This window comes from Arvicanthis niloticus, chromosome 6, assembly GCF_011762505.2.
Source record: "Arvicanthis niloticus isolate mArvNil1 chromosome 6, mArvNil1.pat.X, whole genome shotgun sequence".
Classification (NCBI taxonomy): domain Eukaryota; kingdom Metazoa; phylum Chordata; class Mammalia; order Rodentia; family Muridae; genus Arvicanthis; species Arvicanthis niloticus.
In genome coordinates this window covers 69,928,377-69,954,824 of record NC_047663.1, presented here as the reverse complement: position 1 = coordinate 69,954,824, position 26,448 = coordinate 69,928,377, and the positions used below count along the sequence as shown (strand labels likewise).

Sequence of the window (26,448 nt, the reverse complement as noted above, 5' to 3'; positions counted from 1 at the left end):
TTAATGTTAACAGGGAGGACATTCCTCAGAGGAATATGAAAATATATGCATTATTATACAAATAAAACTTACACCCACAGTAGCTGTGGCACTCATGGAGGCCCACGCCTTCTGGCTCTGTCCCAGGGGCAGGAACTATGTCGTTCTGTCCCTACTAAGGCCATGCTGTGTCCTTGTGTGGCTGCGTGTCCTTGCATGGCTCCATGGACTTGACCTGACTGGGGCAGTAACGAGATGGAGAAATGACAGATGTATAAAAGCTGCTAGTTTAGGCTCTCTGAGCACAGAGGTGGGTGGGTCTTGGGGTCCAGGAAATTGCCACACAAACCATACATACACCAATCTCAGTTAACCAAGAACAGTTAGTTTATTGAATGCACACTGTAATACTGGATGTCCAGGTCCACAAGAAGGAAAAACCTAACTGTGGCAGTAGTCTGCTCTCAGAGTAGACTTTTTATAGGAAAAACTAGGTTCAAAAGTTTAAAGGGCAAGGAGGGGAGAAGGTGGCTTACTAGGTAAAGTATTATCAGCTAACCTTTAAGCTGATTGGTCCTGAGTAAGGTAAAGGGGGTAGTGTATGGGTGGTGAACAGGGGAATTTCAGAACATTGGGATAACAGAGCACGAGTATTATAATCATAACTTTTTGGCTTATTCATAGCATCCTTCAGTGTCCTCCACAGAAACACAGTGAGCTCACATGCAGGTGCAGGAAGGGCTGCCTGGTGGTCAGCTCTGACTCAAGCTATTTTAGACAAAACAGTTCACACTGACCTTTGATTTGATGGGTCCTACATAAAGCTTTGTGGAATTTCTTAAGATTAGCAAACCTCATGCAGAACATACAGAACAAAACAGGGTATATGGCCAGCATGTCCTTGAGCCAAGTCACTTCTCTGTGTCAATGACTGGCAGGCATGTTACAGCAACAATATGAAATAGCTGGCAGGCGTGGAACAGAATGGCTACAGCTGTTCAGGGGGTTGGGGTGAAGGCTGTGTCAAACCATGACAGTAGGGTTATTGTATACAGCTGGCATACACCTTGGCTACATACACATACACAAGGCAGTGTTTTATACAACTGAACAAGGAGGCAGGTTTGGCTATTCTTGTTAGGTGCAGTCTCTGTAGGGAAGCAGTCTTCAGCCTATAAACATTGGGTACTGGGAGAAAGCTACAGGGTGTAGGTTCCATTTTGTTCTTTCCCTCTCAAGAGAAAAGCCTCAGTTGAGTGTCTTTTCCTGGTTACTGGGGTGGGGGTATGTAGGAGGAGAATGTTGGGGATTTGATTCGTGCTTACATGGGAATTTGAACGTCCCCTGTGGGTCCCTGCCAACAGTTGGTTTGTTGATTGGTCAATAAAGAGTCAGCGGCCAATAGGCAGTGGGACAGAGGCGGGACTTTGAGGATTCCTGGAAAGGAAACATAGGACAGGGAGAGGAGAATCGTCAGGGCAGAAGGAAGGAAGAGGATACAAACATCAGAGCTGTGGAAGACAGAGAACCAACCATGTAAGAATCAGGGAAAAGAGGCCCAAGGGGCCACTCTCGAATTGGGCCTTGGGTAGCAGAAATAAAGTATAGATTTTAGAAAGTAATAACTCAAGAATACCAGAGGGGAGTGTGTTAGCCACAGGGAGGTTTGGAAGTGGCCCAGCCATTGAGCTAGCTAAGGCATATTAAAATATAAAGGCTCTCTCTCTCTCTCTCTCTCTCTCTCTCTCTCTGTGTGTGTGTGTGTGTGTTTCCATCCAAGATCCAGAACATCTGGGACAGCGTAAAACACAGGACCACTCATCTGGAGCTCAAAGCAATTTAAAGACTTACCGCTTCAGGAGCATGCCGTAGCCCCTGCAGCAGCTGCACTCCCAGAGCTCCTAGGACTTCTTGCTGGTTTCTGGGGCATTCGCTGGGCTTTCTGTGCCAGAAGTTGTTAAATCAGTCTCTCTGGTGGGGCTGGAGCCCAGTTGTTTTCTGTTTTACTGCTTTGTTCTTAGAGTCTTTTCCCTTTCTTTGGCAATTTCCAAATTCATCACTTCTCTCCTCAGTTCTGCCAAGGGTACTGAGGAATCCATTTAAAACTTTCAGGCCAGCAAGATGCTTCAATAACTGAAGACACTTGACACTAAGCCGGATGTCCGATTCCAGGACCTCGCCATACACACAGAGAGACCTCCACACAGAGACATGCGTGGTGGTGTACAAGTGCACATGTGCTCATAAACAGATAATGTAATTTAAACATTCTTCCTTTATGTTACCATGGGCTCCTTTTTTCATGTTCCAATCTGATTTTCCCTAATATTTCCATCATTGATGAAATTACCTTTTTGATATTGTCTTACATTATCATTGCAGTCATTATGAATTCATATTTTAATTAAGATTATAATAGTTATTTATCTTCTACTCATAGCTTCATCATCTGTCCACCATTGAACTTGGTTAGAAACAGTTTTTTTTTTCAGACTGTTTTTCTTCTCTTTTTTGCCCTATGGTTTGCTTGTTTGTAAATCCAGATATGTTATATATAAATATATACCAGCAACACTGAAGTTAATTTTTGTTTTCTATTTCATTATTTTTTTACTTTGTTTTTAGTCCTTTTTATTATTACTGTTCAATTTTATGTTCCTTTACTAGCTTCTTAAAAAATATTTACTTTTATTTTATGTGTTCACGTGTTTTCCTGACACTTTTGTATATGTACCATGGAAGTACAGTATCAAGAGAGGCCAGCAGATGGTGTCAAAGCCTCTGGAATTGATGTTAGGCATGGGAGTTGGGAAGGGAACCTGTGTAATGTTAACTTTTGGGGTTCTGGGGTGTTTTTATATGGCTACACACAAGACGGCATTTTCTTCTAGGATGCAGTCAAATTGTTTTGAAGGAGTTTGGTCCTCCCGAGTCCTGGTTTTAAGGTATGTTAGTGGGACTGGAGTAATTCTCAGGCTGAAACTGACCATTTCCTCCTCAGGGAAAACCACACTGCATACCAGCCCAGTGCCCCAAGAACTGTGACATCGTCTAGTCTGTATGTTGGTGTTTTAGTTAGGGTTTTACTGCTGTGAACAGATACCATTACCAGTGCAAGTCTTATAAAGGACATTTAATTGGGGCTGGCTTACAGGTTAAGAGGTTCAGTCCATTATCATCAGGTAGGAACATGTCATCCAGGCAGGCACGGTTCAGGAGGAGCTGAGAGTTCTACATCTTCATCTGGAGACTGCTGGCAGAATATTCGCTTCTGAGCAGCTAGGATGAGGGTCTTAAAGCCCACACCCACAGTGACACGACTACTTCAACAAGGCCACACTTACTCCAGCAGAGCCACACCTACTCCAGCAGAGCCACACCTTCTAATAGTGACACTCCCTGGGCCGAGCATATACAAACCATCCCAGTAGGGTACAGGCATCACTCCTGACCCTCTATCGACAGAGCTGGTTCTATCAGGTCAGCCTTTCCTGAGCCTCATTGTAACTCTGTCATGTGTCTGTCAACAGTCCACTAAGTATATGGATCCTCTGAAGACTCAGGAGTCTATTTCTGTGTAATTCAGTTCTCACCACCAACTCAAATCCAAAATACTGCAAAGAAAACAGTCCTAAGGGAGGTTTGGCGGCTGTCCCCTGTGCTCCTAACACTCCAGAGACTAAGGCAGAGGGATCAAGATCATAATGCCATAACATTTTCCTTTGTTATGTATAATTTCACAAATTTCAAAACTACATATCAAACAAACAAGCAAGCAAGCAAGCAAAGCACAGCTCTCCTAAATACAGAAAAGACTGAAAGAAAATCCTAAGTAGGTACTGGCATCAGACACATATGGTCATCAACCAATAATGAGAATTTGGATTGTAAATTCTCCCAGGGGATAACTAGGCCCCAGACTCAATGCCTCAGAGTTGTCATAAATGCTTTTAATTAACTCTATTAATTCTTATTATGACCCAGCCAGCCTCTTAAGTGGAAATGTCTGGCTTCTTTGGAAACTCAGTTATGTCATATGATGTTTTGCTGGGGCAGACAGGTGAAAGGATGTTTTGCTGAAGCAGACATATGAGAGGATGTGAGATGTTTAGAAAAAATGTAAGTATGTGTGAGGAGGTGCTGGCATTGGTTCACCCTTGCACCATGTTGCTGATCTTCACTTGTTGTGACTGCATAGAAAGTAGCTAGCCAAAGAACTTCCCAGGATAGTGTGGTGGCTTCTCTTCATTTCAGTGGACTTGGGCCAATTGGCAGAGCCTCATGGATTCTTCTAGATTGAACTGCCATTGCTGATTCATGAGTGGTGATTTCCCAGTGGGTTGGACTGCCACTGCTGATTCATTTTGGTGTTTTGCTAGAGGACTGGACTACTGACAACAAAGATTAGAATAGCCCCAAAGAACTATTTCTAAACAGGTTCACAACCCCTGTTTCCTATTAACCTTTCTTTTCCACTACCTCTAGTGAGTGGTGGCCTAAAGGAAAGGCTGAAGCATTTAAGAACCCTCATTAAAGTAGGTTTTGAAAAAACCTAAGCCAACAAGCCTCCCAATAATTGAGGCTATCATTTATGTTAATCAGCTTAGCACAATTCCTGGGTGATTATCATAATCTATTTTTATATATGCTAAACTGGCTAATTCCCAGCTATGCTCCCCAAGTTACTTGCTTGGTCTCACTCCAGCTGCTTTTTTGATCCATCAGCCTGTCCTCAGAGTAGACTTCTCCTGACCACATGCTCATGGTCCATCCCATCTAATGGTGGCCTCCTCCTCTCTCTCCTTCTCCTATTCTCTCTCTTTTTCTCTGGTTCTCTCTCTCCTTGTGATTCCCCCCTCCATACCCCCAACCAAGTAACTGAAATCCTGTCTACCTCTATTCTCCCCAGTGATTGGCTATAGCCATTTTTATTTAAACAATAACTTTAGATTGGGGAGCAAGGTTTACACAACAAAGGTCGGTGTATGTGAAAATTGATTCATCTGAAGGCAACCAGATCTTGGTGTTTAGAATTTAGCATTTGTATACACAGTATCAGACCAATGCCAGACACCTTAGGGTTTAGCAGTCTTTGATCCAAGCAATTCTGTTTCAAGAAACTGAAGAAAACAATCTTCAAAGATATAACTTCAAGGATGTTGATAGAATAAAAAAGAATACTTTAAAATAACATTAACTATTAGCAATAAAATTTTAGTTGAATGCATTGAAACAAATAAGCCTCAGTTCAGAGCTTTAAAAGTTACCAAGCTGCAACAAATACATTGTGGCTTCAATTGTAACAGAAGTAGAAGTGAATAGTGACAGGTTGAGCTTGGCTTCTCAGTGCTGTTATAAGAATCAAAACCATAACCACTAATTTCTGCTCTGTGGCACCAAGAAAGTTTTGGGGCTGGGTGGGCATTCATATCATTTTCTTGTGACTGAAAATACTTACTAGCCTGACCTAGGAGAGTCTGTTATTTCAGCTATCTAGAAGTCTGAGGCAAAAGAATTCAAAGTTCAAGGCCATCTTTTGCAGAGTGAGTTCAAGAGGGCTGGCATTTAAAAAAACCTGTATTTTTCTTCTATTCCCTGCTCCTAAAATGACAACTCTGGGACTAATTATTAAATGCTTAGGCCATTGCTTTGGCTCATTCCCTGACTAGTTTGTAACTTATTTAACCCATTCAAACTAGTCTATGTGTACCACTTAGTTAGTTACCTGTTAGTCCCAGCCTGCTTCTTCCTTCACGTTTCTTCATTGTCTCTCTCAGTATCTCCTTTTATTCTCTCACTAGTTCCCAGAATCCTCTCTCTTCCTGCCAGTGTCCCGCCTCTTATTTCCTGCCTCAGATCATTGGCTATAGGGTTTTTTTGTTTTTTTTTTTTTTGTTGTTTTGTTTTTTGTTTTGACAGATGATGCTTGTAAGAGATTCTCTGTACAGGCTGGGGATGTGGCTCAGTGGTAGAGTGCTTGCCTAGGCTGCTAGAGGCTCAGGTTCATTCTCCAGTACCACCAACAAATTAATTAATATAAAATGTTTTACATGTATTTATTGTGCATATATGAACGTGTATGTGCCACAGTGTATGTGTGGAGGTCAGAGAACAACTTGTGAGAGTCAATCTCTCCTTCCACTATGTGAGTTCCTAGAACTGAACCCAGGTCACCAGGATTGGCAGTGAGTGACTTACCACTGAGTCTTCTTTCAGGCCCCCATAAATAAAAATTTCTAACTTAAACAATTAGTCGTTGGCTCTTCCTGTAATGTCTCTGTGCTAGTTACTATGGGTTGTCAATTTCTTTTGAGGCGTACACAAGAGCCTGGTAAAGCACATATCTGGCTGTGTTCCTAAATATTATTCACGGAGGATTCGATCATAGGGGCTGCTACATAATGACTTAATCCATTGATGGACTCAGTCTTTCAACCAATTTTGGGTTGTTATGGAACTGTAGAGTGTGGGGCCTGACTAGAGAAGGAAGGCTTCTAGGGATGTGTTTGACGGGTCTACACATTGGCCCCGCCCCTTCCTGTTAGCTCCTCCTTGCTTCCTGGCTGCCTTCAGCTCCACAGTTTTCCTCTTCCGTGTCCTTCTGTGATGTTCTTCTGCCTTGCCATGAACCTACACTCAATGGAGTCAGCCGGGTGAGGACTTTAAACTTGTAAACTATGACTCCAAATTAGCCCTTTAGTTAGACCCTTAAGTTATTCTTCTCAAGCGCATGTCACAGCCACAAAGATACGACTTCCACAGTTCCTCCTCTCCCGAGTTGTGTCAACTCAGTGCTTCATTCTCCTCTGTCCGTCTGTCCAGACTGCCCTTCCTCGGCCTTGCCCTCCTTTTGTTGTTTTTCTCATTACAGATATCCTCTAGATCTCTATCTAATTATGTTCCTGGCTTATCGTCTGGTTCTTGCCTTCTACAAAAAAAAAAAAAGTACTTCAGGATAATGATGTTTGTTTTATTCACGGTTTTTCAAATGGCTCGTAGTAGGGCTTGTCACGTGACTGTTAGAGCACAGACTCTACAGCTGTCTTTCTCTTGTACTCTGAAAAGTTAGACCACGCATTCCTGCAGTCTCTCCCTCTTTGGACTGAGAGTTAATACAAGCAACCTGCTGTAACATGACAAGGCTCACAGAGCTGAGTTCTCTCTCTTCCTCTCTCAGCTGCCACCCCAGCTCCAACAGATACCCCAAACAGCCTTGGATTATAAATAAGCTTGCATCTAGTGCCTTCCTGCCTTTTCTTGTGACTCCTGGCACACAGGTTAGGTCACGTGGTGTGGAACACTTTCTGCCTCAAACTTGTAAGAATAAGGAATTCACGTGTCCTTGGGAGCTGAAGGGTCTTTGATAAGCTTTGCCCATCAGATCTCCATCGTGGCTGCCTTCAGCCTGATTCTAATAACCACCCCCTGCCCTGTTGTTGTTGCTGTTGTTGTTGTTGTTGTTGTTGCTGCTGCTGCTGCTGTTTATTTGCGGGGGGGAAAAGAAGAACTTTAAAGGCATTTATTATTTGTGTGTATGAATGAGTGTGTATGAGCATGGAATGCACTGCCGGGAGAGGCCAGAAGGGGATGTTGGAACCCAGGCGCTGCAGGCCATTGTGAGCAAGCGATATGGGTAGTGGGGACTGAACCTAGGTCCTCACCAAGAGCCCCAAGGACTCTTAAACGGTTGAGCACCTCTTTAGCCCTATTAATACCTTATAATAAAGGCTTCTAAAGGGTACTTAATGCCAGCTTCCTTTCCACAAACCGGCAACATCTTTTATTATTTACCTGACAAACAGGTGTTTGGTTCCCGGTGTCCACTCTCAGCTTCTAAGCAATCTGTGCATCAGATGAGTCCCAGACAAACCGAAGAACTTCAAATCCCAGAATCCCTGGGTCTCAAAGTGGACTACATTTCCCAGAGGCCTCCGCGGCCACCACCCTTAGACCCCCCCAAGCTCTGACCCCCCGTGAGCCTTCGCGGGTCTTAGGGCGTCTGTGGCGTGGCTCCAGGCTCGGGGCCAAGGTCCCCGGGCAGAGTCCTCACACGCGGCGGCTCGGAGCCTATGTGAGGCGGGAGCCGGGGTGGGGAAGGTGAGTGAAGGCTTGATCTCTTTCGACGTCAGACAGGGTCTAGGCTGGGTTCGGCTTTGCCTCCTGCGCGCCCCAACTCCCCGGAACGCGCGCTCCCTGTGGCTTGGCCCTTGACTGCCAAGTGTCCTGCTCCTCACCGCCCAGGCAGCGCCAACCCAGGCTATGTTTTCCGTGCAGCTCTCTTGTCCTGGGCTACTGGTCCCCTTTCTGGAGTTTTTTTCCTGGTGTTCTGGAAATTGATCCCTTGACAGCAGCATTGCAGTTGAGTGGACAAGGTGTTGGGGAGGAAGAACACCGTCCCAGCCCGTGGTTAGATCTGAGAGGGTGAAACCGGACGCGCCCCTACTGTGGCCACTCCGGCATTAATTTCCTGTCTGAAGGAGCCGGAAAGTGCCAGCTGAGATGTAGTGAACAGTCTAAGGGTGTTCACATCGGGTCTCAGTGAGTCCCCTCTGTTCTGGAGTACAGTGGTGCCTGAGTCTGGAAATCCACGGACAAGAAGACTGGTGACCTGTCAACTCTCTGATGCTCATCCCCAGCTCCTGGTACCCTGTCTAGGGGCAGAAGAGACAGGCTCAGCTGATGGGACGCTTTCGAAGTTGCTGCTTCTGAGGGGTGAGAAGCAACAGGTGCTACCCCTTTCTTCTTTTCCCCCTCAGATCCTCCTTTATCTTCACCCATCTTTGGAAGAAGAACCTACAGAAAGAAGATGGCTCCTGAGCAAAGGGAAGCGGCGTCTCAGGTAAGCAAGCACCTTGCCATTTCACTTCTCAGTGGAAGGAGTGGGTTTTGTTTGGTTTTCCTTCCGACAGTTATCCACAGAGTTCAACCTTCACCAGGTGTCAGAGCCCATGCCCTCCTTGGAGGAGTTGGTCCTCCTTCCACAGCTGGTGGATTCTGTGGGGGCACACCCCGTGTTCACAGTTCTAGTCTTCTGTATTTCTGGATAGAAAGGCTATTGTTGCCTGGTGCCAGTCTGGTGTCTGCCTACAAATTCCACAAGTAACATGCCAGGTCCCCTGGAACAGAACACACATACATAAAGAAAATTCTTTCTTTTTCTGTCCCTGCTTCCCTCACTTGTCTGTGTCTTTCTCTGCCCTTACCAAGATTGACTTTCTGTTTTCTCTTCTTGACAATCCTATGTTGCTTCCTGAGCCTTCCCCCAGCCTATGGTGGTTGGTTTTGTTTTTACCCACTTTACCTTATGGGTTTTATGTTTTGCTTGTACAATTTTGTTAAAGTTTTTTTCTTTTTCTTTTTTTTTTATCGTGTGTGTATGTGTGATATGCATATTCTCATGTACTTGGTCATGTGTGAGGATGTGCATCTATCTGCACATGTGTGTCAAAGCCTGCGGCTATAGGGTGGCTTCTCCCATGGCTTTCCAGATCTGTGTTGAGTCAGGGTCTCTTACTTGAACTCAGAGCCCATCGAGTTGCCTGTTCCTCACAGGTGTCAGTGACATTTGAAGATGTGGCCGTGCTCTTTACTCGGGATGAGTGGAAGAAGCTGGATCCCTCTCAGAGAAGCCTGTACCGTGAGGTGATGCTGGAGAACTATAACAACCTGGCCTCGCTGGGTAAGGTGCTCCCTGGGGCATAGATCAGAAGTGAGACCTCGGCGGCTCCTTCCCTGAAGGAAGAGTTCATTGTGAAATCTTAGCAGAGTTTTGCCTTCAGGTCTTACAAATGTGTCCTTATAAGTAAGTATTGACACACACTTCCCACAGCAGGCCTGGAACTGCCCGCGTGCTGTGGAAAGGGCATGGCCCTGAGAACACCGCTTCCCTTGGTAGAAATACAGAGCAAAGGCTCATGGTCCAGGTATCTTCCCAAGCAGCAGGCCTTCTGTACTTGCTTGGCCCATCTCTCAGCAGAGGACTTTGTTCCATCTCTGGAACCTCTTTCCCATCATCTTTGATAGAGGTCTGCATTGTACTTTTTCTGCAAAGGGCTGTGTGAGGTAAACATTTAAGGCTTGATTTCTGCAACTTAAGAGATCTTCTCAGTCCTGTGTGGTTATCTGGCTTCTAATTAATGAGTCCATTTTGTCTCCAAGCAGGATTCCCGTTTACTGAACCAAAGGTGATCTCCCTGCTGCAGCAAGGAGAAGATCCTTGGAAGGTGGAGAAAGAAGGCCCTGGAGGCTTCTCTCTCGGTGAGTGAGTGTGCAAGCCTGGCAGTCTTTGCAGGCCCCAGTGTGGTGAATAAGGAGACGGTGCAGCTTAGAACATGGGTTGAAAAATGTCTTCAGGTTCTCAGTCAGGGGCTGTGATGGAACTAACTCAGTGGTAAGAACACCTGCCTGGTACACATAAAGTCCTGGGTTCAATTCCTAGCGAGCACATGTGCACACACACACACACACACACACACACACACACACTCACAAATGAAGCAAAGTAAAACAAAGCAACTCAATAAATTTATCTGCGAATTAGATAAGAGCAAGGAAGGGAAACTGAAATCAGGGTCAGCTCTGTTATTCTCTCCTGATCATGTCCCGAATGAATTTCTTGGGACCTTTTTTCTTGTTGGTTGTTTCTGAGGACGGCTTCATCTTCAGAGCTCATTTAAGAAGTACAGTGTGTTTAATGGATGATAAACAACTCACTCAGATTGGAGTTCAACGTGTGAAGGAGGAGGTAACGGTGGGAAGGCTATGGAGGGTTCCTGTATCAAGTGCCTCCATGCTATTCTGAGAGCTGTGTCCTGCAGGTGGGCAGCTGCAAGCATCTGACCTGCAAATGGCCACTGTGTACTCTTGGGAAAGCTGGTTTTAATCAGAAACAATTCAAAGGTCTCATAGTTAAACAGCTGAAGAAACTGTGGTATGTCCCTCTTCTGATAGACAGGTCCAGAGAGTGTCAAGGAGTGAGGCAGGTTTCATAGCACTGTGGAGATGAGGTTGAAAGAAAATTGTGTGCACAGAGAGACAGGTGAGGAGGCACCAATGTACCCTTTAAAATGAATCTGAGAAAAGCATCTTTATTTGCATGAAATGCTTTAAATGGTTACAAAGAGCTGTTACATTCAGGAAGTGCTGTGTCACGCACCGTGGAGGGTGGACTGAACTTGAGGCCCAGCCAGGCAGTCTTAGGGAGCCACTCTAGGAATGATGGGAGAGCTAGTGGGGTCTAGATGAAGGCCCCTGCTTTGGGCTCTAGAGAGACCCCATGTGATGAGTTTGGGGTGGGGATGGTTTTCATTTGAAGTGTAAGTGAAGCGCTTGGATACAGATCTCTGGTGGGGGATTCTATAAGATAGATGGGTTGGAACTCACAAACAAGGTCAGAACCCTTGACCTGACCAGCTGGGAAGAGGATCCTGGGAAACTATTTTAGCAAGGTGGTTAAGAGAATAGGCCTTGGGAGCTGACCTGGAGTGACCTGAAGGGAGATGCAGCAGAGGTGTTGCCATGGTGATAGAAACTTGGGGCTGATGAGTTGGTGAAGATCCCTCACTGGTGGATCAAGACTCCCACTGTGGGCTTCTGCTTGCTCAGCCCTTCATAAATGCCAAACAAGCTCTGTCTAGGTCCCAGCGAAGGGGAAGTAGATAGGAATAAAGCAGGGTCTTGCTCTTGTGCAGTGAGAGGAATAAAGAAACCAAACACCCACAGCCAGCCATGTGCAAAAGTCGAGTGACGACTATGAAAATGACACCGTGCTCTGAGAGTGCAGGACAGAAGCCACTAGAGTCAGTGCTGTGTGTGGATACGGGTGACGCTTGAGTGTCACCTGGCTGAGTGGTGACTGAGGAAGCCAGTATTGACCAAGGAGAAAGGAAAAGAGGCCAGGAGATATTGGTGGGAACAGATTTACCTGGTGCCCATCTCTTGGTTTGATCTGAGGATTTAAGAGTCTGAGGAGTCAAGAGCAGCTTGGAGCTGGGTCAGGGAGCCTGAGGGCAAGGAGGGGAGAGGAGCTGGGGCACATCTGAACCCTCAGATCAGTCTGTGAGTCTGGGCCTAGAGAAGAGCCACATGACACTCCACCCTATCAGCCCTTTTATTGTGTGAGAGCCTTTCTTCTCTAGTCTAAGCGAGCATTTCTGAGGCAGCAGTCACCCCGTTGGCTTTTACATCCCTGTTTATGTAGAAATGGCCAGATGCCACCCCAGAGTAAGCAGAACACAGGTAGTTAGGATGCCTGAAGGGAGAGAAATTAGCCTGAGCAGAGAAAGCCTGAAGTTTAGAACTGTCCTGGGAGAGGCTGGAAGACCTGATGAAATGGTCACTTGTCTTCCTCAGCTCTGGGAGACCTGTGTGGATGACTGAGGAGTGAAGTGCCAAGTGGAGCCACTTCCTGCTCCGTTCTGCGTTGACTGTGCAGCCCAGGCTGGCATTGAACTCTTGACTTCTCCTACTTCAGCCCCTGAGCACTAGGATTATAAGTCTGCCTCTCTGTTCCTCTCAAGGAATGGCCGTCCTTTCTTTTTCTCAAACGTGGACTTGAGGTGGGAGGCCTACAGATGCACATGCATCCGTGATGCGCCTGGACTCCAGGGAGATCCCTTCTCAGCAGGTGCTCACAGCCCACAGTACAGTGGAAGGATCTGAGCATTTGCACCTAAGATCATGATGCATAGGTTGAAGTCTAGGTATTTTTTTTAATTTGATAAATTAACAGAGTGAGGAATCAGTGCTTTTTGGAGTAGTGAGGGGTGCTTTATGTGTTGAGGCAGGGGTTTTTAGAGAAAACAGTACCACAGAGATGAGACTCTTGGGCCAGAGGAACAGTGACAGTTTATTGCAGTGGTCCCTCTAGAATAAGATCCTGAACTTGGATTAGTGCTGGTTGTTAGAGATGCTTTACTGGTGGGATGTAAGAGAATTTGATGACTGTCTGCATGTGTGTACAGGGAATAAGAGATTGAAAGATGAAAATAAAATTTATGGAAGAGCTACTAAAAAGTTCACAGTGTCGATCTAAACAGGAATCAGAAAGGCCTTGGAAAGTAAATTGCTTTGGGCTCGAGAGATGGCTCTGTGATTGAGTGCTTACTGCTCCTGCTGAGACCTGGAGTTTGACTCTTTTTACCTACATTGAGTGGCTTACATCCAGTCATAGCTCCAGGTCCATAGTCCAGTGCCCTCTGCTGGCATCCGTAGGCACTGTACTCACATGACCATACACACATATACACAAACATCTTTTTAAAATGAAATAAATTGCCTTGGTAAAATAGTGTATAAGAATGGTCTGCCAGAGGCAGAAGTGCTGAAAGACTGGAGACAAACAGGTACCGCACTGCACAAAGTGCAGGTCACTGTGAATTTAGAGGTGAGGGCATCGCCTGGGTAGCAGTGAAGTAAGGGTTCCTGGTTACAGGAGATGGCAGGTTCAGGTTTCATATCCTGCACTGCTAGGAGTCTGGATTTCTGGGAGTTTCCAGTGTCCTAGATTTCTGTGTTTCCCCTACCCCCACCCCCAATCCATTTGTCTATCCCAATACACTCTCTCTCTCTCTCTCTCTCTCTCTCTCTCTCTCTCTCTCTCTCTCTCTGTGTCTCTCTCTCTCTTTCTCTCTCTCTCTCTCTGTCCTCCCCCACCTCATCCCTTTTATTCCCTTCCCCACCTCCTCCCCTACCCAGGCCCCTCCCTCAGGAAACATTTTCTTAATTGAGATTCCATCCTCTCAAATGACTTTCACTTGTGTCACATTGACATTAAACTCTCCAGCACATGAAGCAAGCTGTGTACCAAACCCAGTCTTCGGGGTATTTTCCAGAGCCAATCATTTGCTCCTCTCTGGCTCCTGGAATACCATCATCTCCCAGTTTCCTTAAATGTTTAAGAAGTCTGCTGATTTCTTTCAGGTCTTTGGCTTTAAATAGAATTTGTATGTGTATGATTCCCAGATGCCTGTCTTCAGCTCTGACCTTTCCCCAGATCTCTAAAACAACACACAGCTATTTCAGGGCTCCTTGCACTTTCCTCTGAAGCCCCTCAACTATCACAAATAGACCTGAAGCAGACCCCCTAGGGCTTCCCATCCTCTCCTCCCTCTTTTTGATAATTGGTGCCATAATTCACTTTCAGAATTCATAGGCATGAACGTAATTGTCTTCTTTCCTTCCCAGTACTCTGTTCGGCCATTAATCTCAGTCCTGATAGCAACTTCATGTGTATTTCACTCCTTTCTGACCTACACAACCTCAGCTTCCAAGAACCTTCATTTGGTTTTGCTTCTGCCCCATTTCTCTCTGTTCTCTGCCAGCTCAAATAGTACATATTCCCCAGGCATCCTATCATGCTAGTTAAAATTCCACAACCATCACCAATACTGAGAAGGCCTTACATGCTTTGTCTCTACCCCATACTTTGCTCTTTTACCATTTTTACTTTTGTTCAGCACATTCTAGGCAAGGTCAGGGTCTTTGCTCCTTCCAGAAGTCAACTGTACTTCTGTTTTTCCTGATGGCTTTGCCCAGGACTCTCTTCACATAGCCATATGGCTTCTATCTCCTTGTTTGTCACTACACCCTCTCTGCTTATCAAGCACACACATATCCACATGCACACATATAAAAGTGTACGTTTCTACAATGCTGGGCCCTTGTCTTACTCAGAACATTATTTAGCTACAGTATTCACCTAGTGAGTGAGTGAGTATGAATGGAAGGGTAGTCTCTGCATATGTAATGATAGACAAGTAAAATTAAACTAGACTTTCCAGAAACTCCGTCTAATTCTGCATACCTGACAGGTAGCCAGGGGAGGGAGGTGTTGGCAGATGGAGACAAATCTTTTATACTTTTACACTTCACTGTGGGAAGAAACCTAGACCTCATCAACGAATCATTGGCATTCTAACAGAGAACTTAAAAGAACATGCAGCACAGGAAGATTTGGATTTAGGCAGGATGATCTGGTTGTTGTGTGGAGACAGTTATCAGAGGGCAGGACTCAAAGGGCATTAGTTAGGAGACCGTGGTAGAGACAGTAATGCATAGGAAAGAGAATGCCATCTTAGGGCCTGTCTTAGTCAATGTTCTATTGCTGTGGAGAGACACCATGACCATGACAACTCTTATAAATTTAATTGGTGCTTGCTTACAGTTTCAGTTTAGTTCATTATCATCATGGTGGGGAGCATGGCAGCATGCAGTTAGACATGGTTCTGGAACAATAGCTGAGTAGATATTCTCATTCACAGGTAACAAGAAAAGAGAGGGGAAGACAGACAGACAGACAGACAGACTAGGCCTAGCATGGGCTTTTGAAATGTCAAAGCCCACTGCTAATGACACACTTCCTTCAACAATGCCACACGTCCTAATCATTTCAAACATTTCTACTCCCTGGTGACTAGATATTCAAATACATGAGCCTACAGAGGCCATTCTTACCGAAACCAGCACATTTTATCTATGTGGAAGATATGCTTATAGTGCCTGACTGCAGTGCTCAGAACTCTGGTAAGGGCAAAGAATCAGAAAGGGAGCCTTTCTTTATAAGAAGGCCCAAGGCAGTACGTTAGACTCTTCATTGCTGTGACAAATACCAGAAAGAAAACATTTAAAGGGGGCGAGAATTATTTTGTCGTGTGGCTTTACAGATTTAGTCCATAGCTGCTTTGCTTCGGGACCTGTGGTGAGGCAGGGCATCATGTAGGTGAGCATACGGCAGAAGAGAGCTGCTCATCTCAGGGTACTCCAAAAAATGGGGTACCAAGAGCCTCCTGGCCCAGAGAGGGTAGTGGCAGGGGCACAGAGTAGGACTCTGGTGATGGCTTTAGAGTCTGAGGGTCTCAGGGCTTTCTGGCTCTCTGACCTGTACTGAATGCTGATGATAACTTCTAAAAAGTCCTAAAAACTTCTGAGGGTAAAAGACTGCAGGCTTAGGTGGTTAACACCTGTAGCCTAATATCAGAGGATTAGGCAAATAGCCTTTGTACTATCTCAGCAGGAACTGCTGGGCTCTAAACCTGCTAGTCTGAGGTCTCAGGAAGAAAAAACACTTAGAGAAGTTATTATAGAGTTTATTACTAAGTGTAAAAAGTTTCCTATGAAAGATATCTAAGGGGAAAAGTGGAAAGGTCCTAAGTGAGGAAAAGGAAAAAATTCTAACAAAGGAAAAATTCTAAGTGAAGAATTCTAGGCAGGGGAAAAGGAAAGGGACAAACAACTACGACTACTACTACATCTACCACAGCTACTACTCTCTTTGTCTTTGTCTTCAGCACTTATGCATCCTTCAGAGTACATGGTCACATGTTACAAAGTTTATCACAAGTTCACACGAAAACCAAGTCATAAATTGAAATAGAAGTTTACAACACAGAATGTTTACATGCATATTCATTAGGAGTAATTATCTGGCTAAACATCCATCACCTGTCTAGCTCCACAGGTTCACTGAAGGTTTAAAACTATAACTAAGAAATTAGTGAAGTTTTGTATAGATAAACCCAGGCAGTATTTAATCTTCTGTCCTAGCACCTATAAAATCGTGAGTTCCCTTTTAGTGACCTTTGGTTAATTGTTTTACAACCTCTTGGAATGTGCTCTGAGCAGGAGAAAGTTTGGTTACTATCTAAGGACAATTAACTGATGACACTCAGGAGACTGGCAGAGTTCTCATTGCAGTTTTGACTATCAGAAAGGGAACTAATAGCAGTCCCACTATAAAAGAGCTTAATAATCACTGATATAATTTTAGGAATTCTTATAGGATCATCATTAAGATTTAAGAAGTCATATATTTGTCTATATAGCATCACTACAAGACATTACATCTTCATGGATCTGCAGAGATCTGCTTCAAAGGGGTGTGCTATTGCCTAGTGATTGTTACGTATGTTTAATAATAATAATAGGAAAAGCATATTAATAGCAGACATTTTTCCTAAAATAAGTCCCTTACAGCCTTGCTGAATAAGGATTCACTTGTCGCAGATTATATAATAATCCAAGGCAAGCATATCAGAATGATCGCCTGGTAATTATTAGCTTGTCCCATTATGGCTCCTGACAGTGGGAAAAGTAGGGATAAGATATACAAGATATTCTTCCATTAATCTATTCTTCAAAGAAGGCTCCACTTCCTGACTTCATCCAACTCTCTATGATCCCATTAAGTTGGGAATCCATTGTTGATCCAGTTAGTACCCTAAACCAGTCAGCTAGTAGTGAGGCTTTTAATATATGAGCCTTTAGTTGACATTTCAAACTCAAATTATAACACCTGTCTTGCTTGATGCATGGATATGGCTACCTTTCCAGCTTACAGTTCTTGACTTTATGCCTGTTTTGTGGCACCTCTGTAGAATTAATTTAATAATGTTTTCTTAGGTGAACTGGTTTAGAAATCTCTCTAATCATCTATGTTGTGTTTGAGAAGGAGGGATCCATGAGGACTTGTGACTAATATATATGAAATTCATGTTTAAGTAATCAAGACTACTTGACTTCAAATTAGGCAGGTATAAATAAGAAAATAATTACTACACAAGCCAGATGTGGTAACACATGCCTATATTTCCAGTACTCAGAAGGTAGAGGCAGGAGGATTTCTACAAGTTCCAAGCCAGCCTAATCTGTCAAGTTAAGCTATATAGTGAGACTCCATATCAAAAAAGAAGTGATATATATAGATATAGATATATAGATATAGATATGAGAGACACCATCAAGAGGATTTATGAGAGATGGAACATGTTGATCTGCTTGTTATATGTAGGGAGGTACGGAACAATAAGACATCAGTACATCAGAAGTGATCACCTGTCATCCCAGCTCTTGAAAGGCTAAAGCAAGAGGTCATGAGTTCAAGGACAGCTATGCTGAGATTGAGATTCTGTCTAAGAAAATAGGAAATGCTGGCTAGAGGAATGGACCATGTATATTTGGAGTCAAACAAGGATTCTCATAGTAAACTTTTGAATTGAATCTGCCAGATATTGTTGGCAGGAAACAAAGAGGGCATACTTAGCAGGGTGACAATGTAGGTGACTATCATGAGTTCTCTGGGTTCTAGATACTACATTTTCCAATTCCTTGTCCTCGTTTAATCGCCGTCTTGAAATGGGTTTGCTTCATTTTTTTCTTCACTCTACTTCTGTTCCCATTAATTATGTTTCTATAGAAATTCTTGGTTCCACTCTGTTTTTAACCACACACCAAGACTCTATTTAAATAGCATTAGTATTTATTCACTCTATGTTGCGCTTACTGGAGCCCGATGTTGGACGCCAAACTGTTGCAGCCCGTACTGCCCGTTCCGGAGGGTCAGGGTCTAGCGAGAGAGAGAGTGGGGATAAAGGGGAAGAGACGCGAAGAATGGAGACAAGACAGAGATTCTGATCAAGTCTCGTTTATTGAAGGGAATTCTGATCTATTTATAGGCTTTTGCCACGTGCCTTGTAGGCGCGTGGATACCACGTGCCTTGCAGGTGTTGATATGACGTAAGCCTTACAGGCATGTATGGCGTAGATAGCACGTGGACAGCACGTGCACCTTGCAGCTGGGGGCAGTAAACAGCAACACAAAATATGTGGGATATCAGAGTGTGCTTCAGCTGTTGTAGGCTATTGAAAACCAAATCTTTCGTCAGGGTATATGGTTCCAGATGGCTGCAAAGTTGATCTAGCCGCTTTCTGCTAAAGTCGGCTCCCAACAGGTCCCCCTTTTTAAATTTTTTTCAAAAGGGAAGGCTGGGAAAACTTACGGAAACCGTGCCTGTCCTAGGTTGGAACAAAGGACCCCAGCCTCCCTTTCCCGTCCTTGGATACTCAACAGCCATTGGTTGAGCTCCTGTCTTAGGATGATGAGGCCTCCCTTCTTTTAGGGGCAAGGGTCTCGGTATGCTCTCTTACCCATCACTGACTATCCGGCTTAGCGCGTAAGTTAGGGGTTAATCCTCATCAGTCTTGATGACAGAGGTTTCAGAGTCCCCTACTTTCAGCCTGTAATAGTGGACCTGTATGGGTTTCATTTGTATAGTATCTCGTACAAAAGCCATCAGTTTGTTGAACCTTATTAACCCAAGAGACAAGAGACTTAGCAATGCCTGAACAGTCAATATAAAAGCAACACTCTTTTTTAAGGGTAACACATAACTCCCTCTATCAGAGGAGTAAAAAGTGTAAGCCTCTTCTATTCTGTTTATAAATGTCTTATATCAGAATCTAAATCTATATAAATACAAAACTGATCATAGCTTTGATCTAAAGAAAACTAAGGAAATCCCTGTTCCTGCTCTAGTCAATCTCAAACCCAAAAAACAACTATAGTAACTGTGGTAGTGGGTTTTCTCCTAATCTAAATTCCCACTAAATCTAAAACAATCTAGTTCCCCACTAAATCATAAGTCAGGGAATCAAGAGTCCAATAGAGCCACCCTGGAGATATGGGTGGTGATATCTTCTTCAGCACTGATAACTTCCCAAGTCAGGTTTACTCGTTGATCTGTTCCAATTTGAAGGCAATTGTGAAGCATCTTTATGTTTCCTGTGAAGAAAAAATACGCTTCTCAGGGGGTTTCTCCTCCCTGGATTTGTTATTGTTGTCTATTTGTTTAATCAGTCTCTCTGGCAGCCAACGTGCAGCATCTGCAGTTTGGGAATATATGCAAACAGAACCTCTTCCCCAGATAAGCACTGGGTCTGGCCCATTCCAGGTTCCAGTTAATGGATCTTTCCAGAGGACTGTTGCAAATTTTTTTTTTGTATCAGGATGCCAGAATCTATCTGCAGCAGATTTTCCTTCAGAATCCAAATTTAAAAAATTTAAAATGAAGAGTGCATGATGAAGGATATTTCTGGGGGATCCCTTGGTAGGGTACCATTCCCCCTTTTTAATTTTTTCAAATTGACATTTAATGGTTTGATGTGCCCTTTCTACCATACCTTGGCCCTGTGGATTATATGGAATACCCGTTTTATGTAGTATTCCCAATCTTTCACAAAATTGGTGGAAACTGGAGCTTGTATAACCTGGGCCATTGTCAGTTTTTATCTGTTTAGGCACACCAACAGTCTTTTAAATCTATAACTATTTTATAATAACCTAAAGGTATGGCCACCAACAGTCTTTTAAATCTATAACTATTTTATAATAACCTAAAGGTATGGCCACCGGTGTGGGCAGCCCAGGTTGTAAGGCTCCCATTTTAATCATGGTTGCATTAACAGCCCTCAAGTCTTGCAACAATCTCCACTTTCCTGATTTTTTCTTAATGACAAATATTGGGGTGTTCCAGGGAGAGTTACTCTCTTCCAAATGCCCTGCCTGTAATTGCTCCTGCACTAGCAACTAGGCAGCTTGTAATTTTTCAGTGGTTAGGGACCACTGATCCACCCAGACGGGCGAGTCCCCTTTCCAGGTGATGGGATCCGCACAACGTCCTAGGGGTGCAGCTGAATCAGTAGCCCCCATCAAAAATACCCCAAGCCTCTTCTTTCATTGTTACCATAAACTTCAGTAGGATGAATAATTTCATCTTCACCTTTTCCTAATCCTTTGCCTGGGGAAGGCTCAGAGTTTACCATTTGAGCCATGATTACTTCATTAGGGCTGCACATAATCAATCCCAACTGGGATAACAGATCTCTGCCCCAGAGATTAATGGGAAGGCCTGAGATGACATAGGGTTGTATATTTCCTGTATTTCCTTCTTTATCTTTCCACGTTAGCACCTTAGAGCTTTGTAGTGGATTTTGACTTTGGCCAATACCCCTTAAATTGGTTAAGGTTGGGGTCAGAGGCCAGGTAGCAGGCCAATCACTTTGTTTTAGGATAGTCACATCAGCTCCTGTGTCAACCAAGCCTCGGAATGCCTTTCCATCTAGCCAGATTGTCATCATAGGTTTTTGTTTAACTATAGGCTGTACCCAGTATGCATCAGAGGAACCAAAACCTTGATCCCCTCTTTTAGGATTCTTATATTTGTGATTAGTAGGGTACAATGGAAGTAACAATAGTTGAGCTATCCTCTTTCCTGTAGGAATGGTGACTATGTTCTGAATTGCCTGCGCCATTACCTTAATCTCACCCTGATAATCATTATCTATAACTCCAGGAAAAATTTGTAATCCCTGCATAGTAGTACTGCTTCTTCCCACTATCAGGCCAAACACATTTGGATAGAGTGGTCCAAACACTCCAGTGGGTAAAGCCTGAGGTCCCATTTCTGGGGTTAATACTGTGTGGGTGGCAGAACTGAGGTCCAGTCCTGCGCTTCCTGGTGTTGCTCGACTAAGTTCAGAAAGGGATTGGTGTTTGCTGGTAGGACACTGACTGCTCCATAAGCCTGTTTTGGCTTGTGTCGGTTCGGGGCCTGGAGCTGGCCCCTGTTCCCGTTTCCCTGATCATAGAAAAGGGTGTTACCTTGTGCGTCTCTTTTAGACATACAATGACTAGCCCAATGCCTTCCACGTTTGCAACGTGGGCAGAGCCCAGGCTGTTTTCTGGGCTGTCTCTGGCTTAACTCATTTTCTACTTTGCAATCTCTTGCAAAGTGTCCAGGCTTACCACATTTAAAACATGCCTTTCTGTCTTTATTTGCCAAAAAATCTCTTACAGATTTTCCTTGCATAGCAGCTGCCATAGCTAAGCCCTGTTGATAAGAGGGACCTATGTCAGAACAGAGTCTGATATATCCCGTAAGGTCTGTCTTTTTCCTATAAGGTCTAATGGCCGCTTGGCAGGCAGGATTAGCATTTTCATATGCAAGTTGTTTCACATAATCTACACCTGCCTCTGCATTGCCAAAAATCCTCCCTGCTGTTGTCATTAATCGATGAACAAAGTCAGAAAATTGTTCATCAGGCCCTTGCCTGACTGCTGTTAAAGATGCACCAGGGTCTCCCTTTACCGGGAGTTTACGCCAAGCCTTCATGGCTGCATTTTGAATTTGAGCATATAAACCTGGGTCATATTGCATCTGGTTATCACTAGAAGCAAATTGCCCTTCTCCTACTAAGGCATCAAAGGACCAACCATTGCCTGCCTGAATGTTTCTCCTAGCTGTCTCTTTACAATTCTCATGATACTCTGATTTCCAAATAAGATAGTCTCCACCACTAAGAACTGCCCTCACTAACATATTCCAATCACTAGGAGTTAGCCACTCCTCTGCAACAGATTCTAAAATTGCAAGAGTAAAAGGAGCAGTGGCACCATATTGAGATACTGCATTTTTTAATTCTTTAATAATTTGAAAATTAAACCCTGTGTGATGTCTCCAAGCAACCCCTTGAGCGTCTCTGGTCTCTGATACAGGGAAAGCCTTAGTGTCTCCCTCCTCTGGCTGATCTGTAGCTGAACTAAAGCTAGAGGATAGGGACTGCCTTTGGACACCAGGTTGAGGAACATGAAAATCCGGGGGATTTTCGCAGTTAGTCTCTTGAGACCTCTTCCCTGTCCTTAATTTCTGTAACTGGTTACTTAAGCCCTGATACTCTTTTTCTAACTCTATCAGTTGTTTAAGGGTAGTAATTTTGTCCTGTAACTCCTTTTTAGGATCTACAACCATTGTCTCCATTGGGGGAGCACTTGGAGGTAGAGGCACATAGGGAAAGGGCATTTCAGCGTCATAAAATTTGACTTCCTCTTCCTCTCGATCAGCACAATCTGGCTCTGACAAATTGTCATCAACCTTTGGCTGTATTTTGGATTCTAACTTATGCCTCTTTTTATTTTGAACCAAAATGACAGCATTCAAGAACAAAAGCAGAAAATTAACACATGTGAGCAGCAAACAAAACCAAAACAGAGAGTTGAATTCAAGCTGACAAATTTCTTGTCCCATTTTCATTACCTTTCTCGAAACAAACCAAAACAGAGAGTTGGATTCAGGTTGACTAATTTCTTGTCCCATTTTTCTTACCTTTCTCAATGCGGCAGATTCCTGCGGCAACCAACAGATTCTTCTTCCGTAAAGTCCCTCACTGGGTCTCTCGTTCCCGCTGCCTCTCGTTGAGCGCCAAACTGTTGCGAACCCCCCATGCTTGGGCACCAAACTGTTGCGCTTACTGGAGCCCGATGTTGGACGCCAAACTGTTGCAGCCCGTACTGCCCGTTCCGGTCCGAGGGTCAGGGTCTAGCGAGAGAGAGAGTGGGGATAAAGGGGAAGAGACTCGAAGAATGGAGACAAGACAGAGATTCTGATCAAGTCTCGTTTATTGAAGGGAATTCTGATCTATTTATAGGCTTTTGCCACGTGCCTTGTAGGCGCGTGGATACCACGTGCCTTGCAGGTGTTGATATGACGTAAGCCTTACAGGCGTCTATAGCGTGGACAGCACGTGCACCGCAATGCCTTGCAGGCGTGGATAGCACGTGTGCCTTACAGGCATGTATGGCGTAGATAGCACGTGGACAGCACGTGAACTGCAATACCTTGCAGGCGTGGCCACCACGTGCACCTTGCAGCTGGGGGCAGTAAACAGCAACACAAAATATGTGGGATATCAGAGTGTGCTTCAGCTGTTGTAGGCTATTGAAAACCAAATCTTTCGTCAGGGTATATGGTTCCAGATGGCTGCAAAGTTGATCTAGCCGCTTTCTGCTAAAGTCGGCTCCCAACAACTCTACATATCTAGTCTCAATAGTCAACTTTTATATCACATCTTTGGTTTCTTTTTTCCCTTTCTAGGATTGAAGTGCAGTCAGAGAACCACTAAGTCAACTCAAACGCAAGGCTCTTCATTTCAGGAACTGATTGTGAGAAAATCTAAAAGAAATGAACCTTTGAACATGAAGTCAGAAAATCTTTTCATACATGAAGGCAAATTAGAGGGAAAGTGGGATAAGAGTACTTTGACTATAGAAAGAAGCCATAAAATCAATGAATTGAGCCCAGCGTCGCACAGAGAAAAAGGGTCATCAGATTGTGAAAAGCAGATATCATATTTGTCTAATCCACCAGGAATCATATCAGATAAACGCTATAAATGTAGTATGTGTGAGAAAACCTTCATTAACACCTCATCTCTTCGTAAACATGAGAAAAACCATAGTGGAGAGAAATTATTTAAATGTAAAGAATGTTCAAAAGCCTTTAGCCAAAGTTCAGCCCTTATTCAACATCAAATAACTCATACTGGAGAGAAGCCTTACGTATGTAAAGAGTGTGGCAAAGCCTTCACTCTCAGTACGTCCCTGTATAAACATCTAAGAACCCACACTGTAGAGAAATCCTACAGATGTAAGGAATGTGGTAAATCCTTTGGTCGCAGGTCAGGTCTTTTTATACATCAGAAGGTCCACGCTGGAGAAAATCCTCATAAATATAACCCAGGAAGGAAGGCATCCACTTCCCTTTCAGGATGCCAGAGAATTCATTCCAGAAAGAAGACCTACTTGTGTAACGAATGTGGCAACACCTTTAAGTCTAGTTCATCCCTTCGTTACCATCAGAGGATCCACACTGGAGAGAAACCTTTCAAATGTAGCGAGTGTGGCAGAGCCTTCAGTCAGAGTGCATCACTTATTCAGCATGAAAGAATCCACACTGGAGAAAAGCCCTACAGATGCAGCGAGTGCGGGAAAGGCTTCACTTCTATCTCAAGACTCAACAGACACCGAATAATTCACACAGGAGAGAAGCTGTATAACTGCCATGAGTGTGGCAAAGCCTTAAGTTCCCATTCAACTCTTATCATTCACGAAAGAATCCACACTGGAGAGAAACCGTGTAAATGTCAAGTGTGTGGGAAAGCCTTCCGGCAGAGTTCAGCTCTGATCCAGCATCAGAGGATGCACACCGGAGAAAGACCCTATAAATGTAATGAGTGTGGGAAAACGTTCAGGTGTAACTCATCCCTAAGTAACCATCAGCGAATCCACACTGGGGAGAAACCTTACCGATGTCAGGAATGTGGGATGTCATTTGGTCAAAGTTCAGCTCTTATTCAGCACCGAAGGATTCATACTGGTGAGAAGCCCTTTAAATGTAACACCTGTGGGAAAACCTTCAGGCAAAGCTCCTCACGTATAGCACATCAGCGAATTCATACTGGAGAGAAACCCTATGAATGTAACACATGTGGGAAACTTTTCAACCATAGGTCATCCCTTACCAATCACTATAAAATTCATGTGGATGAGGACCCTTAAAAAGTAACTTTGCGTGTGTAAAAGCCTTAAACCAAAGCTCTTCAGAGAATATGTGCTTGAGAGATGTCATAAAGATAAGATGGGGTTCCTATAATCATTTAGTTATTGTCAACTAAATTCCATGGATAAATTTTGTCTAACAGGTAGTTGCAAAATATTTACACCTATCCAACACTTTAAAAGGTGAATTGAGATCCAGTGGCTCATACGTGTAGTCCTAGCTACTGGGGACTCTGAAGCATGAGGATTGCTTGACTCCATGAGTCTGAAGCAGCCTGAACAAACCTAGGGAGATTTCCACCTCAAAAGATTAGTAACCTGAAATGAAGAATTCACAACTGAAGGCCTTGTAAAGGTATTTGTAAGATGGTGCTTTTCTCTCTGCAGCAGTGTGTGCTAAACACAGTTGTAATCATAGGTATCTAAGCAAACAGAGCAGTGCGCTGGACCTCTCATTAGCAAAATACTAAACTCTACTGTGGTGATATTTTTTATACCATTTTAATAACATCCAAAAGGGATCAACACATTTTTAAGAAAAAAGAGCCAAAATAAAAGATTTAAATGAACTGTAATCTACCTCTTAGTCTCTGAAATCTATTTGTTACTTGACCTGATTTCAAATGTATGAGGATATTATTAAAAATGAAAAATAAAAAGCTTGTCTCCTGGTATTACTGTGAATTGGAGATAGTCTACATAGTTATTAATCCTGTTCCCAGAGGGTTTTGTTGTTGCTGTTGTTTTGATCTCTTCAAAGTCACTTACTACTAAATTCTACCTTTTACCCATGTGCTGTCATCTAGGTCATGTGTTAAGTACAAAAATAGCAATTATGGGAGCTGAAGAAATGGGTCAGTGGTTAAGAGTGTTCTGCAGTTCAAGTGACCCAGCCTCAGCTCCCAGTACCCATAGCAGGTGGTTCACAAACGCCCCTACCTCCAGGAAAATCTGATCTCTTTGTCCTCACAGACAAATGCACACATTGTACATTTGTGTGTGTGTGTGTGTGTGTGTGTGTGTGTGTGTGTATACATATAGTTTAAAATCTTAGTGTGAAATAAAGTCAGAGTTACTAAGTGTGTATAAATTTTAATCACACACACAAAAACCCACTTCAGAAGACGTATGGCAAATCTAACACGTGTAGGAAAATGCTGAAGAACTTGCTGTTATTTAGAGATACGTGTGTGCCCCCAAATTTATAGGTTGAAATGCTAGATTCCAGGGTGATAAAAGATTGCTAGGCCATGTGAATTAATTAGTGGAGAGTCAATCCTATGCACAGTAGTTTTTGTTCTCGC

The 26,448-nt window shown here is 43.8% G+C and overlaps 1 protein-coding gene across 5 annotated transcripts; it reads left to right on the top strand.

Moving 5' to 3' along the window:
• The first annotated feature begins 1,430 nt into the window (after nucleotides 1-1,430).
• Nucleotides 1,431-25,795, top strand: LOC117709925 (zinc finger protein 354A). Of its 5 annotated transcripts, XM_076936895.1 has the most exons (6): nucleotides 7,941-8,076; nucleotides 8,545-8,621; nucleotides 8,736-8,818; nucleotides 9,532-9,658; nucleotides 10,138-10,236; nucleotides 23,682-25,795. In XM_076936895.1, the coding sequence occupies exons 3-6, from the start codon at nucleotides 8,786-8,788 to the stop codon at nucleotides 25,142-25,144; spliced, it is 1,722 nt and encodes a 573-aa protein (XP_076793010.1). In that variant the 5' UTR covers nucleotides 7,941-8,076; nucleotides 8,545-8,621; nucleotides 8,736-8,785; the 3' UTR covers nucleotides 25,145-25,795. The 5 variants fall into 5 exon arrangements, with proteins under 5 accessions (XP_076793012.1, XP_076793010.1, XP_034360249.1 ...); XM_076936897.1 differs by lacking the exons at nucleotides 7,941-8,076; nucleotides 8,545-8,621 and adding an exon at nucleotides 1,431-1,515; XM_034504358.2 differs by lacking the exon at nucleotides 8,545-8,621.
• Nucleotides 25,796-26,448: the final 653 nt, after the last annotated feature.